This window comes from Penicillium nucicola (assembly GCF_028828085.1).
Source record: "Penicillium nucicola strain IBT 29836 chromosome Unknown utg000002l, whole genome shotgun sequence".
Lineage (NCBI taxonomy): Eukaryota > Fungi > Ascomycota > Eurotiomycetes > Eurotiales > Aspergillaceae > Penicillium > Penicillium nucicola.
This window is the reverse complement of record NW_026643126.1, coordinates 1,470,732-1,483,739: the sequence shown is the minus strand read 5'-3', so window position 1 is coordinate 1,483,739 and position 13,008 is coordinate 1,470,732. Positions and strand designations below refer to the sequence as shown.

At 45.4% G+C, this 13,008-nt stretch overlaps 4 protein-coding genes across 4 annotated transcripts; 1 reads left to right on the top strand and 3 right to left on the bottom strand.

Moving 5' to 3' along the window:
• Positions 1–1,039: 1,039 nt before the first annotated feature.
• Positions 1,040–2,431, bottom strand: N7511_002322 (Major facilitator superfamily domain general substrate transporter; the record flags this gene model as incomplete). Its single annotated transcript, XM_057124747.1, has 1 exon — positions 1,040–2,431. One exon carries the CDS (start codon positions 2,429–2,431, stop codon positions 1,040–1,042), a length of 1,392 nt encoding a protein of 463 aa, XP_056986906.1.
• A 2,749-nt stretch (positions 2,432–5,180) lies between these two features.
• On the top strand, positions 5,181–5,360 carry N7511_002321 (uncharacterized protein; the record flags this gene model as incomplete). The annotated part of the gene is made up of 1 exon (XM_057124746.1): positions 5,181–5,360. One exon carries the CDS (start codon positions 5,181–5,183, stop codon positions 5,358–5,360), a length of 180 nt encoding a protein of 59 aa, XP_056986905.1.
• Positions 5,361–8,374: 3,014 nt separating this feature from the next.
• Positions 8,375–9,721, bottom strand: N7511_002320 (uncharacterized protein; the record flags this gene model as incomplete). The annotated part of the gene is made up of 1 exon (XM_057124745.1): positions 8,375–9,721. The coding sequence occupies one exon, from the start codon at positions 9,719–9,721 to the stop codon at positions 8,375–8,377; it is 1,347 nt and encodes a 448-aa protein (XP_056986904.1).
• Positions 9,722–10,507: 786 nt separating this feature from the next.
• N7511_002319 (cytochrome P450) lies at positions 10,508–12,049 on the bottom strand (the record flags this gene model as incomplete). The annotated part of the gene is made up of 1 exon (XM_057124744.1): positions 10,508–12,049. The coding sequence occupies one exon, from the start codon at positions 12,047–12,049 to the stop codon at positions 10,508–10,510; it is 1,542 nt and encodes a 513-aa protein (XP_056986903.1).
• Positions 12,050–13,008: the final 959 nt, after the last annotated feature.

Here is a 13,008-nt window from a genome sequence, read left to right as displayed (position 1 = left end):
GAAGAATACATGGCGGCTTCGATGTCTAGGGATTCAATTGACCTCAGGACAGTACGCTCTTCTAGCTTGAAAGACTGGGGCCTTGCAAGACATGGACCCTGGGGATGTGGATGGAAGGCTTCAATGTGAAGCTCTAATTTTTATTTTGGATGGTCACTGGTGATCGTTGTTTCTTTTGACTTCAGCTCTTAAAATAGAGGTCTCTTCTTTCCGTATGTTTAATATTATCAAACTGCTAAAATAATGCTTTCAAATAATAGCTCTTTTTGCCGTTTGATGAAGAGTCCTCCCATACAATTTTGAGCTCTCATTCGCATCATCTGTGGATCTGTTCTGAACTACAAGAAGCCTACCTCAAATCCCGAACATGGCATATACACTGAGTGATACTAAGTTATGCCTTTATTGACATCGTATTTAAATCGCTTCGGCTATTAAGGATTTCGGGATCTGAGACCTCGATTCCGCAAAAGGCAATATCGTAGATGTTCCGATTATGCATTTTTCAATATGACAGTACACGAGACCGATGTCATTTGGGAGTCTATGCGTGTACGCCTGAGAGCGCCACACGGGCGCTGAAACTGTGCTGAGTAAGACCCTTTTACGCCCTGGTACAATCCAATTAAGGCGGCGAGGAACTGAACGACACATTATTTTCCAGTTTATTTCGGAAATCCGTAATGTTCCCAAAGTCCGAACGACGGAGTTTCCGAATTCGCGAAAACAAAGCTGTTATCCTAAAATGGAATATGGTTGAACTGGCGAACGCGATTCGGACGATTTTCTTCGTCGGAAGCGAAACACCAGAACGAACCCATTATGAGCAAATCAAGCTTAAACCTTCAGTATAACTAATTGTTCCACTCACGAATTCTTAGACTACCACACCAAAGCGGCTTCTGGTCCAGAAGAATTCTGAAGCGACATCGAAATAAAATGATTGAATAGCATTTAGTCGCATTAGCATGAAATTATACTTTAGATCAAATAAGCCTGGAAAGTGAACCCATGAAAATGATTTAAATGAGAGTATCCTTTAGACAGCACCCCCTGACATCGACTTCTTCCTTTCAGCAGCCTCTTTCCAGATAACAATAACTATGAAGATCACTGAAAATGAGCAAAGGATTGCTAGGATTGTCATCCACCACCCAAAGCCAATGATTGTTACAGCAATCGGTGACAGAACGGTGCCTATGGCCGCCAGAACATTGCGAACCAAATTTAGATTTGCCACAACCGAAGCACCCATCCCCGGCTTGATATCCACAAGGAAGGGCATGACCGTCGAGGTAACCAGCATGAGTCCTAGTCCAAACAAGAACGCGCCGACGAGAGGAGCAATCCAGAACACTTTATTCTCAACCAACCAGCCGTATATCAGCAAACCAGCCGGTACAAAACCAACACCATACCACACGGTCTTGATTCTTTCGGTCGGATTAATGTCACCGTTGTGAGTGGCCTGGTACTGACGTAGCTTAGCATCACTCAACTTGCCACCTACAACGCTCCCAATCGCATATCCGAGGCAATTGCTAATGTAACAAAGGCCAATTTCGATCGCGGAGAAATTGTAGGGTGGCGCCGAGTATGCATAAGGAAGGGTAGTGTTGAAGCAGTACAGACTGGCGAAACAGATGCTGATATAGGCGATCGTCAAGGAAATTGATGCCACCAAGAGGAATTTCAATTTCGGAAGGGGAGCTAGCACATCTCGCTGGACGTGATGGTACCAGGGCAGCTTTTCATGTTTCGGAGTAGAAACTTTAGCCAATGTCTCAGGAAGACACAGCATCGTCAGGATTGAAGTGGTAAAAGTGAAGATAGCCATGAAGTAAAGGTTTGCTCGCCAGCCAAGCCATACTTGAAGGGCACCTCCGATAACAGGGGCAACCAAAGGTCCAATCAACGTGCCAAGATAGAACCACCCCAGAGCTGATCCACGCTCAGTTGAATTGTAGATATCACTGATCACACCTGCTCCTACGCTTTGTGCGGATGAACAGCCCAGCGCCTCAATCAGACGAAACACAATGATAAGAGGGAGTGAGTTGGTAGCAGCACAGACAATAACGGCGACTGTCGAGATAAGAAAGCTGAAGACAAGCACCGGCCGGCGACCATATTGTTGACTTAGGGTACTCCACCACAATGGCGCAGCTGCCAGACCCAGAAGGAACACAGTCGTGGTGAGAGCGACTTTAGTTTGGGTAGTATGGAAATGTTCCACGAGAATCCCGAAAGATGGGAAGAGAATGCAGGATGCGAAGGGTGCAGTGAAAGCAGAGAGAGTAACAATCCCAACTATAGCATTCTTTTGCCATGCCGGGTGAGTTTTCGGATCGTCTCGTCTTGCCACAAAACAAAAGCGGTCGAACCATGAGATTGGGGAGGTCCGTGTTTCGATGGATTTTGTTTCGGACATTGTATCTTGGGTCTTTTATTGTTGAGATATGCTTCGAAAGGCGTACTTGGTTCTGTTAATGTTGTATACCTCAAGAAAATAGTGAGTCGTGCGGAAAGCCTTCATTGATATAGTAGTTGAATTGCTTCGGTCATTAGGGATTTCGGGATTTCGGGATTTTGGGGGCTTTCAAGGAAGGGCGCTCGGTTCTGCAACAGGCAACATTCTAGACATAATGGAATATACGCTTTGAGATAGCAACCCACAGTTTCGGTTCAATTCGGAAACTCATGCGTGTACGCCTCAAAGCGCCACTCGGGCGCGAAAAGAGTGCCGAGTAAGACCGTTGTACGCCCTGGTATGGTTTAATTGGGACGGTGAGGAATTGAACGCCACGAGATTCGCAGATGCCACAAATTTACCCCGAAATCCAGAAAGACGGAATTTAAACGAAATGACAAGGCAATTGCCCTGTTTGGAAAATGGTTGAAGTGACAATTACTCATATTCTTCTAATTCAATTACATATGTCTTGAAACATCAACATGTCATTGTCACTGAATAGAGCAATTACTTTCACCTTTGACCTCGCCATGTTGCTCTCACTGCGGGTTCTGCTTTTGTCTAAAATGGCGAAGCAATTATTCAAGTTCTCGTTCAAGGCGCAGGTCCCACCGTTGTGATTTTGTCCTCACATGCTCATACGGCCGAGATGGCGGCGGTGATTTCAACTACTTTACCAACGCTTTGGTTAGCGCAGGGTACCTTGTGCTGCGTCCTCAATCCAGAGGTACCTTCGAGTCGATGGGGCAAATGATCAACATTACTTTAAACGATCTGGCGGCGGTTATCGCAGCCGTCATAGATGCGCTGGGTGGCGGCCGAGCCATAGTGATCGATCACGCCTTCGGTACTTTCCTCGCCAAAGTAACAACTGTCCATTATCCAGGGAAGATACCAGCAGTGGTTGTGGCAGCTCCGCGAGGTATCAACTTGCCCACCGATATCGCAGGAATGCCTTTTGTTGCTGGCAATATTTCCTTGCCTCGCTCAGAAAGGCTCAAAGCTCTTCAAACTGCGTTCTTTACCCTAACCAGGATGATCCATTTCAGCCAAAGACTCAGTGGATTGTAACAATGAATCTGTACCCGGATCGTGCTACCTCCCAATTCATTGCTGATGCATCACATGCCTTATTTCCTGAACAAGAAAAGACTGTGATTGAAGCTATAGTCCCTTAATTGAAGCAGAAGAGCTCTGCTCTTTGAGCCGGAAGCGACAGCCATGAAGAAAAGTGATACAGGCGATTAGAAACCCGAAAAGGGGGTTGAACAATTCTTCTCTCACATTATTCTTTCTATTCCGCTGCAATGAGCCATTTGTTCCAATTCCTATAAACTCAAGCAACTGTAGGCTGAAACAAAACCAGTGGTCTTGTTCTTGCAACCGAATAAACTGGGCTAGAGAAATTATCAGATGAGCCGTAGATAGATTAAATTCAAGACTTATTCCAAAAGAAGGAATGTTTTGTAAATATCGACATTGTATCATAGATGTTACTTATAATAGCAAGGACGCTGCAAATTCTTCTTTCTGCATTACATCCAACATTTCCCGCACACATCGCGACATTACATCCTGATACACCTCTTCTCTAACAATCAAAGGATTCCCAGAGATTCTGGATCTCTCCAAATAAGCTCTCTCATCTAGCACTGGACGCCCATTTTTTAAAAAGTGGACGGCTAGGTAGTATAGATAGAGACTATTTGTGATAAGGAAGTATCCTGCAGTAAGCTCGTGATGATGATGCGGTTGCCCTCGAAATTGTTCCCATGAGCATTGCCATGTCTCTAATGCTTTCTCTAATGCGGAAAGATCAACAGGCAGTATTGATGTCTGGGCTTCCAGGAGTAGTGAATGCATAGCCAAAACCAGCAGGTTCATACCAAATCTGGTTGTATTTGACTCTGACAGACCTTTGCCGACCATCAATTCCTTTACAGAGGAAAGGAAACAGCTAGATGGATCTTGTGCCGGGAGCCCGGCCCATAGTGAGGCAGAACAAGCGTACCAGCTGGAGTCATCACAGGGAAAAGAGGCTCGCGTGTCTGTCGGCGAGAGATGAGGTTTACTGCCACAAAGAAGTGATTGATAACAGTCTACTGCGTAGACACCCCATAAAAGTCTCTTCCTTGACTCCTTTTGAATCCATGCTTGCCATGAATGTGCATCTCGTGTAGCCCTGGTACACTCTCCATGGATTTTAAGGAGCCCTGCCTGCCGCACTGCCGCGATCAGGAGTGGGTGCAATAGCCGCGACGCAGCCCGTTCAGTGCTTTTCCCATTTGCCATACTGGCAAGTTGGAACAGAACCAGAGCCTGCAATTCTTCAAAGTTGGATGCTAGTCTTTCAGGATGAAGACAGCACTTGGCAAACTGAGACGGAAGAGACTCGTAAAATAGCCGCGCATCCGAAATCGATGCGAGATCACTGTCAAACCCAGTGCCGATAAAGCAGATTGCTCGAACGAGCATAGGCGGTGATGAGGCCAAGCAAAATGTGGGAACATGCAAGATAGGAAAGTACGGATAAAAATGAGTAAAGAAGAGCCTTGCAAGTATCTCAAGTCGCTGCACTGGGAATTTTGTTAGACCTTCAAGCTCTAGCACATAGTCAGCTGGCAATCGAAAATTGTCCGGACAGACAAATTCCCCAGCTCCCAACTCATATGTCGGAGCGCCGTTTGGATTTCGCAAGGGAATGGCAATGGCATCACCAAAGTTCGAAGGAATGGCCTGTGATGTCCATAACCAGGAGCTTATATCAACAGAATTCTCGATGTCAGCCAACTGGGACAAGAAGTCCAGTTCATCGGCCAAGGGTGTCTCCAGAAGTGACAGGCCTATGGGAGGCTCATTTGGTGCTTCCGAGTCTGCGCTCGGATAAGACGTATTTTCACTAGCCACATGTAGTGATGAGGTTGACCTTGTCCCCTTGGCTTTTTTTAAACGCTTCTTGCGCTCTGCCTTGACGCATGGCGAGCCCCTATGCAGACATCGTGAACAGGGAGCATCCTTGTCAAGATCGCATTTCAGTTTGGATCCCGCACAGGCGATACAGCTTTTGTTCATTCTCGGGAATTCAAGATTTTCTTGCAGGATAATGTCGGAAATAATGATCTCGGGATTATTTTTGGTAGGTTCTGAGAAGGGCGGAATGTGAGACTACTTCTAAGCCACATCGGAACACCACTTTCCCTAGCGCTATGTACCGTAAAAACGGCTCGTTCAATTCAAACCGGCGTCGAAACGCCCCGAAAGCAATCCCTGGCTATTAAATTTTGAACCCGTTTGTCCGGTGAAACTATTATATCCAGGTAGCCACTCTGAATGTTAAGCATCAACATATGTTAAAGTGTGGTCTGTGGGGGGCGGGAGGGGATGAACATTCATTGGATTCTACGGAACGCCGTTAGCCCGTCAACCGAGTCAGCTTAGAAACAATATTGGGCTACGGACCTCACCTGAAAAAGTCAGTCTTTTGGCAACCGCACACCGGCATCCTAGTTTGAGCCCCGAAGTGACAGGGGAAATTAGCCAATGAAAGCTCATTGTTATCGCTGAGGTGCCCAAGGAGTGACGGCGGCGCTCCCTTTAGCTTACCAATGTTGGCCGATGGGCTATGCTAATGGCTGTTATCATAATTTTCAAGAGGAAGTGTTATGATCATACCAAATGTTGATTAATAGGGTGTAGGTAACCACAAGTATGTGTACCTAGGTAGTGATGGCGGCGGAAACTTCAGGTATATTGAGTTCTATCCCACTCGCTGATCCAGGGCTGCTTCCAGTATCCTTTAATCACGAAATCAATGTAAAGTCTACCCTTTGGCCGAGACATAAAGAAACGCTTTCCTTAGTGGATCAGAAATTGAGGATTCAACGTTGAATTCCCACACCATAAGTTATGTGGTGGCTTCTGGATCGCGGCATCGTCTTATTTAGATTCTGACCATGGCGGCTAGACAGCAGTGCTCTATTTGAAATGATATTTTCGGTTGCTGTCTGGTCTTGTTCTTTCTGATCACTCGAATCTTATTCCTTGGGGTCTGCCAATGTTACGACCCACTAGGAGAGCTTAGCAGGTTGCACACTGAACCAAAAGGTTACTATGACTGCCGTGAGGCAGTCAGCTCTCCCACCAAGTTAAGTAATGCACTCCGTCAGGTAATATCCACGTATCGTTCGGCGCAGTCTCCCTGAAAGAACCATGCTGGTTCTGACATTTACGAGCCCCTCGTCAAGGCTTTCGATAGAAAGTCGCTAGGTAGTAAGGGCCTCCTAGATCTTTAAAAGCTCACCGTCGTAGCATGTATCAAGGAATACCCCGACAAAGGAAGTATCTTATATTTCTATAGTGTAGGTAAAATAGAATCGCGTGTAAAGATGGGGCTAAAGGTATTGATAACACGACTGGACATAAAAAATGAGGGGGAGAGCTTAGTATCTTGACGAAACGGAGATAGCAATAAAGGAAGCTGTAAAATCCGACAGCACGAGAGAGAGAGAGTGTGTGTGTGTGAGAGGGAACCTTAGAAGAGAGGAGGTGAGCATCTAAGCATCGGATATCGTTCTAAGTTGTCACCTAACCAATGAGAGGGAATGTTCGCTTAGAAAGGCGGATCTCCATCTCCATCGAAACACTTATAAGATACGAAATTCAAAGACTCCCTTAGACCCATGTAGTATTGAGACCTTTAAGGGAACATATCAGTAATCATTTATTTCAATTTCATAAATTGGGGCCAGGCTGCTTAAACCTGGTCCGAACCCTTTCAGGTCCCTGAGCTTAGCTCAAGTACTGTAATGTCTAAGTCGCCACGGGATTAAATTAATACCGTGCGTACAGAGAGCTTTGCTTCTGTAGTTATTGACCATCGATATTTCGTGAATCTAGAATATCAGGACATTGTTACTGGTCAGTAGTTGGTTGGGCTAACTACACATTTATCGAGTGGGGCAAACGGGCAAACCTTGGGCCTTGATCCTACTGGACTTGCCATGGAAAATATCCGATACAGATAGTGGTATTTCCCGGACTTGTGTCTTTCCATAACCCCAATAGATTGCTTCTAAGGATCGTGCCGTTGCCTAGGACTAAACAGAGGCATGGGGTTCATGTATTCTGTTTAGCTCCGGGGATTTTTTCAAATAGAGATTGCTCGTTCGCTATTTTACATTCCAGAAACTCGAGTATCAACTAGATATAAACTATTATTCGGACCACTCACATTCGGCCTGCCTTTGTAAGTTTGACTGCTTTTAGACTACGGTCCTCGATTCGCTATTCGACTATGCGGTGCTGAATTAGAATAAAACCCTTCGGCTATAACTAATATGAGCAGGAATTGAGGCTGAAGTGAGGATAAAACGGGGCCCATTGGTGTAATATAGGATTCGAGGGGGAGAGAGAGATAACATAGTGGAATAGCAGATAGTGCATCTACGAGCGCTCTTTATACCTAGATGCCTAAGGTACTAGGCTTTCCTTCTGCTTTTAGGTTATAGGATCTATATTTATGTCGAACTGGTACCTAGTCTCTCTTAGTGAGAACCATCTCTCTTAGTGAGAACCATCTCTCTTTTTCTCTATTAGCATTTTCAGGCGTACAAATAAGTTCTTGCTTCAACTAGATGAAGCGCCTACATAGCCATTACGATCCTAGTTAGGCTGCAACAGGTTAATTGAACTTTGATTGATTGATTGACTGATTGATTAATCAAGATAGGAAAACCAGGTACTAGCAAGTTTCCTGATTCGTGGGCCGCTAAGCATCCCGAAAACGTTCAATAAATGAGAATAAGATATTTCTATTGTCAAAGCAAGCTACCTCATGGACCCCAGCTTTCTCTGTTATGTACCTGGATATGACCAATTCGTAACACACAATGCGCCTTATTTTCAATTCATAAGTTGACCAATCAGAAAATCACGAGATAACAAGTCGAGCTCTTCAGCATTGAGAGAAATTTGCACCTCCCACGCAGGATCCTCAATCCCAGTACGTTCAGGATGAATAATGACCAATCCATCCACTGGGCCCAAGAAAGCATTGACATTTGTCATTTTACCAAACTGTGGACCGAAATCCAAGTTATAAAAGGGCATTTCCCGCAGATTAGTATGGACAATGTTCAATACTCCCAAAGTTGTGTCCTTATCCTTTTTATCAGACAGTAAACTATCAAGCCACCCTTCATCCATAGAAGTGATACCCTGTCGTAGCAAAGAAGCCACATGTGCCACTTGGGAAATGTCATCTGTTTGCTTTTCTAGCTCAGTGTTGAGGCAGCTCTGCGAGTTTGGGACTGACATATTGCCAAGATAGTCTTTGGAAATGGGAGAAGAAAGTCGGTTGCGCAGATCAACAGCCATGGATATATCGACTGAGCAAGAACCTCGTCCCAACTTGGTCCGAGTCCTTGCTATGGCGATTGAAACGGCAGAGGTAAGGATATCGCCCCTTGAAACGAATGATGTATGTATAGTTTGGCTGCATCGATTGTGAAGGGATTTAACAGCAGCAGCAGAGAACAGGAACCGACGAGTGTGGGGGCTCGGTGGCAACTGTGAACTCTGCTGCGGATTCGCCAATGGTGTAGGTTCCGGTGCAATGACTTGAGTTGGAAAATCTCGTAGGCTTTCTGGCTCTGGCTGATGAAGAAAGATGGCCTTTCTCAACCCATTCTGCTGCTCGGTTGAGAATGGGGCCAAGCTAGTTTGCGGCTCACAACAGCATTGTGCCAAGAGTTGAATAATCCTGTAAGTAGCTTTGCCATCAAGAACACGATGACATAAATTCAAGCCAAGCGCAATACCGCCATCCAAAAAGATATTTGCTTGCATTCGGAATGTCGGGGTCTTCTCTGAGGGGTGGAGGAATATAGGAAGTGGATACAAATCATCATTGGCATCAGCTGAAGAGCTACTGGAATGCTCCCCCAAACGTAGAGCGGAAGGCATTCTCGTATTGTGATGCTTGACTGTCAGAAAGGTATGCGCGGGGTCTTGACAAGAGGGCAAGACGACATGCGAAACGTTGTTTATCCCCTCCACCCCGGAGGATTGTAGTCCTGGGCGAGGGATAACTTCCCCAGCGAGGAACGGCAGCGCAGGGAGTAGAGATTTGACAGCATTTTGCAGAGCCGAAATACAATCTTCGGGCTTTTCTGGTGTGAAGGAGAATAAGAAACCAGGGTATGACATATGGACCAATTCATCCAGCGGACTTAAGGGGAATTTTTCCATAGTGAAGATGAGAGATTGCCAGTACTTGGAGTGTCAACATTTCGCTGAGCCAGCGAAGACTTATTTATATCCAACTACTTAGTATTGAAACTGTGCATACGAAGTAATTCAGCAATTGGGTATTTTATGCACTTCTCTCAAACAGGCAGGAATAACCCTTGTATACTATAGAAGTCTGACCGGCGGTTTTTACAAGCTTAGGTACAGATTGGCAAAACCATATTGTGCAGCTCAGAAGGTCATCTGCAGAATACGTGGATATACCTCAATGCAGCGTCGAAGAGTGGAAGACACGTAGATAGGCAGGGATTTTAGATTTAGGCTAGACTTGTGGTCATAAATCCCTCATCAGTGTCGCCACATCGGAGTCTGGCTTTCGCCGATCTGTTGGGCCATGTAAATTGATAGTTCTGCTGTAAAAATTATTTTCTCAATCTTGCTATTAATCTTGAAAAAGATTGTCTTAATGGAGCCCTTCAGCATAAGGAACCTTTTTTAGTCGAGATAGCATGGTAGAGACAGATATTGTTGAGTACGGGGTAGTCAAATTTTAAAAATTAAAGAGATATAAGTACTATTAAACTGGCTTCCAGCATTCATTCCAAAAAAAAAAATCTATCAACTCGACACCAATTAGCACTTGTGCCTCTCCATGGCAGACAGTTAGCCGGTGTGACAAGCGATTAAACCTATGAAGTGATGTTTAAATACTATGTTGAATAGTATCTAACAAGGGGCCTTTTCTGTCATATGAACCGTCATAAAAAATAACAAACATACACGGACTCAGCTCTTGCTAAATGCATTCGTCTTGATATCTGCAAGCATTTGGTTGACATCCTTATCCGCCGTATCCCATTCTTTTTCGATTACCTGCTGGTGTCCGGGGCTTCGCACGCACAACAAGGCCTCAAAGGGCCCTGGAGAGTATAAAACACCCGAGCTACCGGTGTAATCTGCTGCCCTCACCTTGTCGAGCGTATTGTCTGGGGAAGTTATATCATATGCCCACAATAAGCGGGAGATGGTAGTGAACAGACTGTTCATTGCCACTGTTTGCCCTGGGCACACTCTTCTTCCAAATCCAAAGACAGAGAGCGGGAGATTTGGATTCTTGATCCATCTTTCGGGCTGAAAAGACTCAGGGTTATCAAAAGTTTTGGGATCGTGGTCAAGCTCCCACTGGTTTGCAATTATTGTGCATTTTGCCGGAATAAAATATCCCATGTATTCATCATCCCTGTCAGGTGCACGCGGGCCACCAATAGGTACCAGTGGCCGCCAACGCATGACTTCAGAAATGAATCCATTGACATAAGGAAGCCTGTTTCTGTCCTCGAATGATGGTAATCTTTCTCGACCGACCACTGAGTCCAGCTCTTTTTGTGCTTCATGCACAGTATCTGGATGAAGTAAACATATCATGACAAATATCTTGAGAGTCGTCTCAATTGTGTCCAAGGCACCCATGAATATATCTCCGATGACAAAGGAAAGCTGTTCAGTGGAGAGGTCTCGGGTCTCCTTTTTCTCAAACAGCTCGCGGCTAAAAGACCATACGTCCCGTTCGAGGGCAGCCTTCATAGAGTTGGTATATGCACGTTTTCCGTTAGAGTGAATCAGTTCAGCCCTATCTTTCCATCTCGAAAGACATCTTGGAAGCCTATCCAAGATAGGAAAGACATCAGCAAGAGCTGAGGCGAGACCGGTTTGTGCCTGTTTCAAGGCCTTTATCAACTCGATCGTGTGCGCAATATCTTCGGAGAATTCTCCAACCCCGCTGGTACTTTCACCATAAATCAGGGCGACCGTAACGCTGACTGTGAAAGTATGGAATGCAGCAGGGAAGTCATTGGTCGAAAGAAGATTGTATACGAGATGTTTGCTTTGCAAGTCTTGGATCTGTCGATATTCTTGAGACCTCTGTTGATTTAGAAGGTGGGTATAGCCCCGCCGGATATCCTTCATCATGGGGGTGTAATCCATTGTACCAGGCTGGAGGCCCTTGGTGAGGTACTTGTCGGATAGGATGGAACGGGGCCGGGAGCTGTAGTTGTTTCCGCGTTTTGTCAAGAGATCATGGATCATTTGACGATCACCCACCACGATGGCTGTCCGGCTCCCTAACTTCAGACTGAATATGGGACCATACTTCTTGTGCATATCATGTAATGTATGCCAGACAGCCCTTTTGGGCAGATTCATTGGATTGAGGAGTGACGGTCCTGGCGGCAGTGATAGTTTGGAGGGGCGAGGCGACAGGAACCACCAGCATAGGACAGATAAGAGCAGAAGAAAAGCCACCGGGCCAGAATACGTGGTGGACATGATTGCAGCTCTGGAGGAGGCGATTTCACAAATTCCAGTTACTGCCACAGAAGAGAAAATATATTTTGGAGGAGATATCAAGGTGAATCACGAAAAGATATTTGGCATTATACCGTGAATCATTGAGAGGGACTCATCCATTTCCCTGTGCAGTGACCGATAGCCCCTCATTTTCGACCCCCCGCTAGGGATTTCCTTCATCTATACGACCAGCTGCGCAAGTCGACGATCATAAAATACATCACGCAGCCTTGAAAATACATTTCCAATTCAGAATTGAGCCAAGATTGGCAGGTCGTCACAGATCGACCTATGAGAAAGGTTGTAATGAAAACGTCTTATCATTCACGTCACTACCCTTCTATAATTTCCATGCTTTGACCCTGAAACGACGCGCTCTTCTGCATGTCTCGGCTTCCTTCGTTTGCAAAATTCATGGCACAGTCCTCATGACTATTGAGTGGCGCAATCTATCGGGTCTAGATGGGAGGGCGCCTCGATCTTGGCCAAGCGACATCCACAGCAGAGATGCAATGCTGGTGGATGATATTGCGTCTTGGTATAAACGACACGGTAAATACGAGTTGAAACCTGCAGTATCTTAGATCGAATCTTCATCGTACAAATGATAGGCATCTTGCTATGCATGAAGATCCACCTGCATTATTGTGGAGTTTGAGGTAGCCAACCAGACCACGCCGAAATACAGGATCGAGTGCATACTGCACGTTAATTACACCGTGTCATTTCATCCACGTTAGTAGTCCGAGAGCCAACTCTGCAAGAGGGCGCATTTTCCTTGTTACTAACCTGTACAGGTATTTGTCTGGTATTTAATATTTAATTTCCGCGTACAGATATCCTTGCAACGGGTATAAAATACATAGTTTCAAGTCCATAGCACACTCTCATATTTCAACTTCCTGCAGGATAACCTTCTGTGTAATATTACCAAGAAA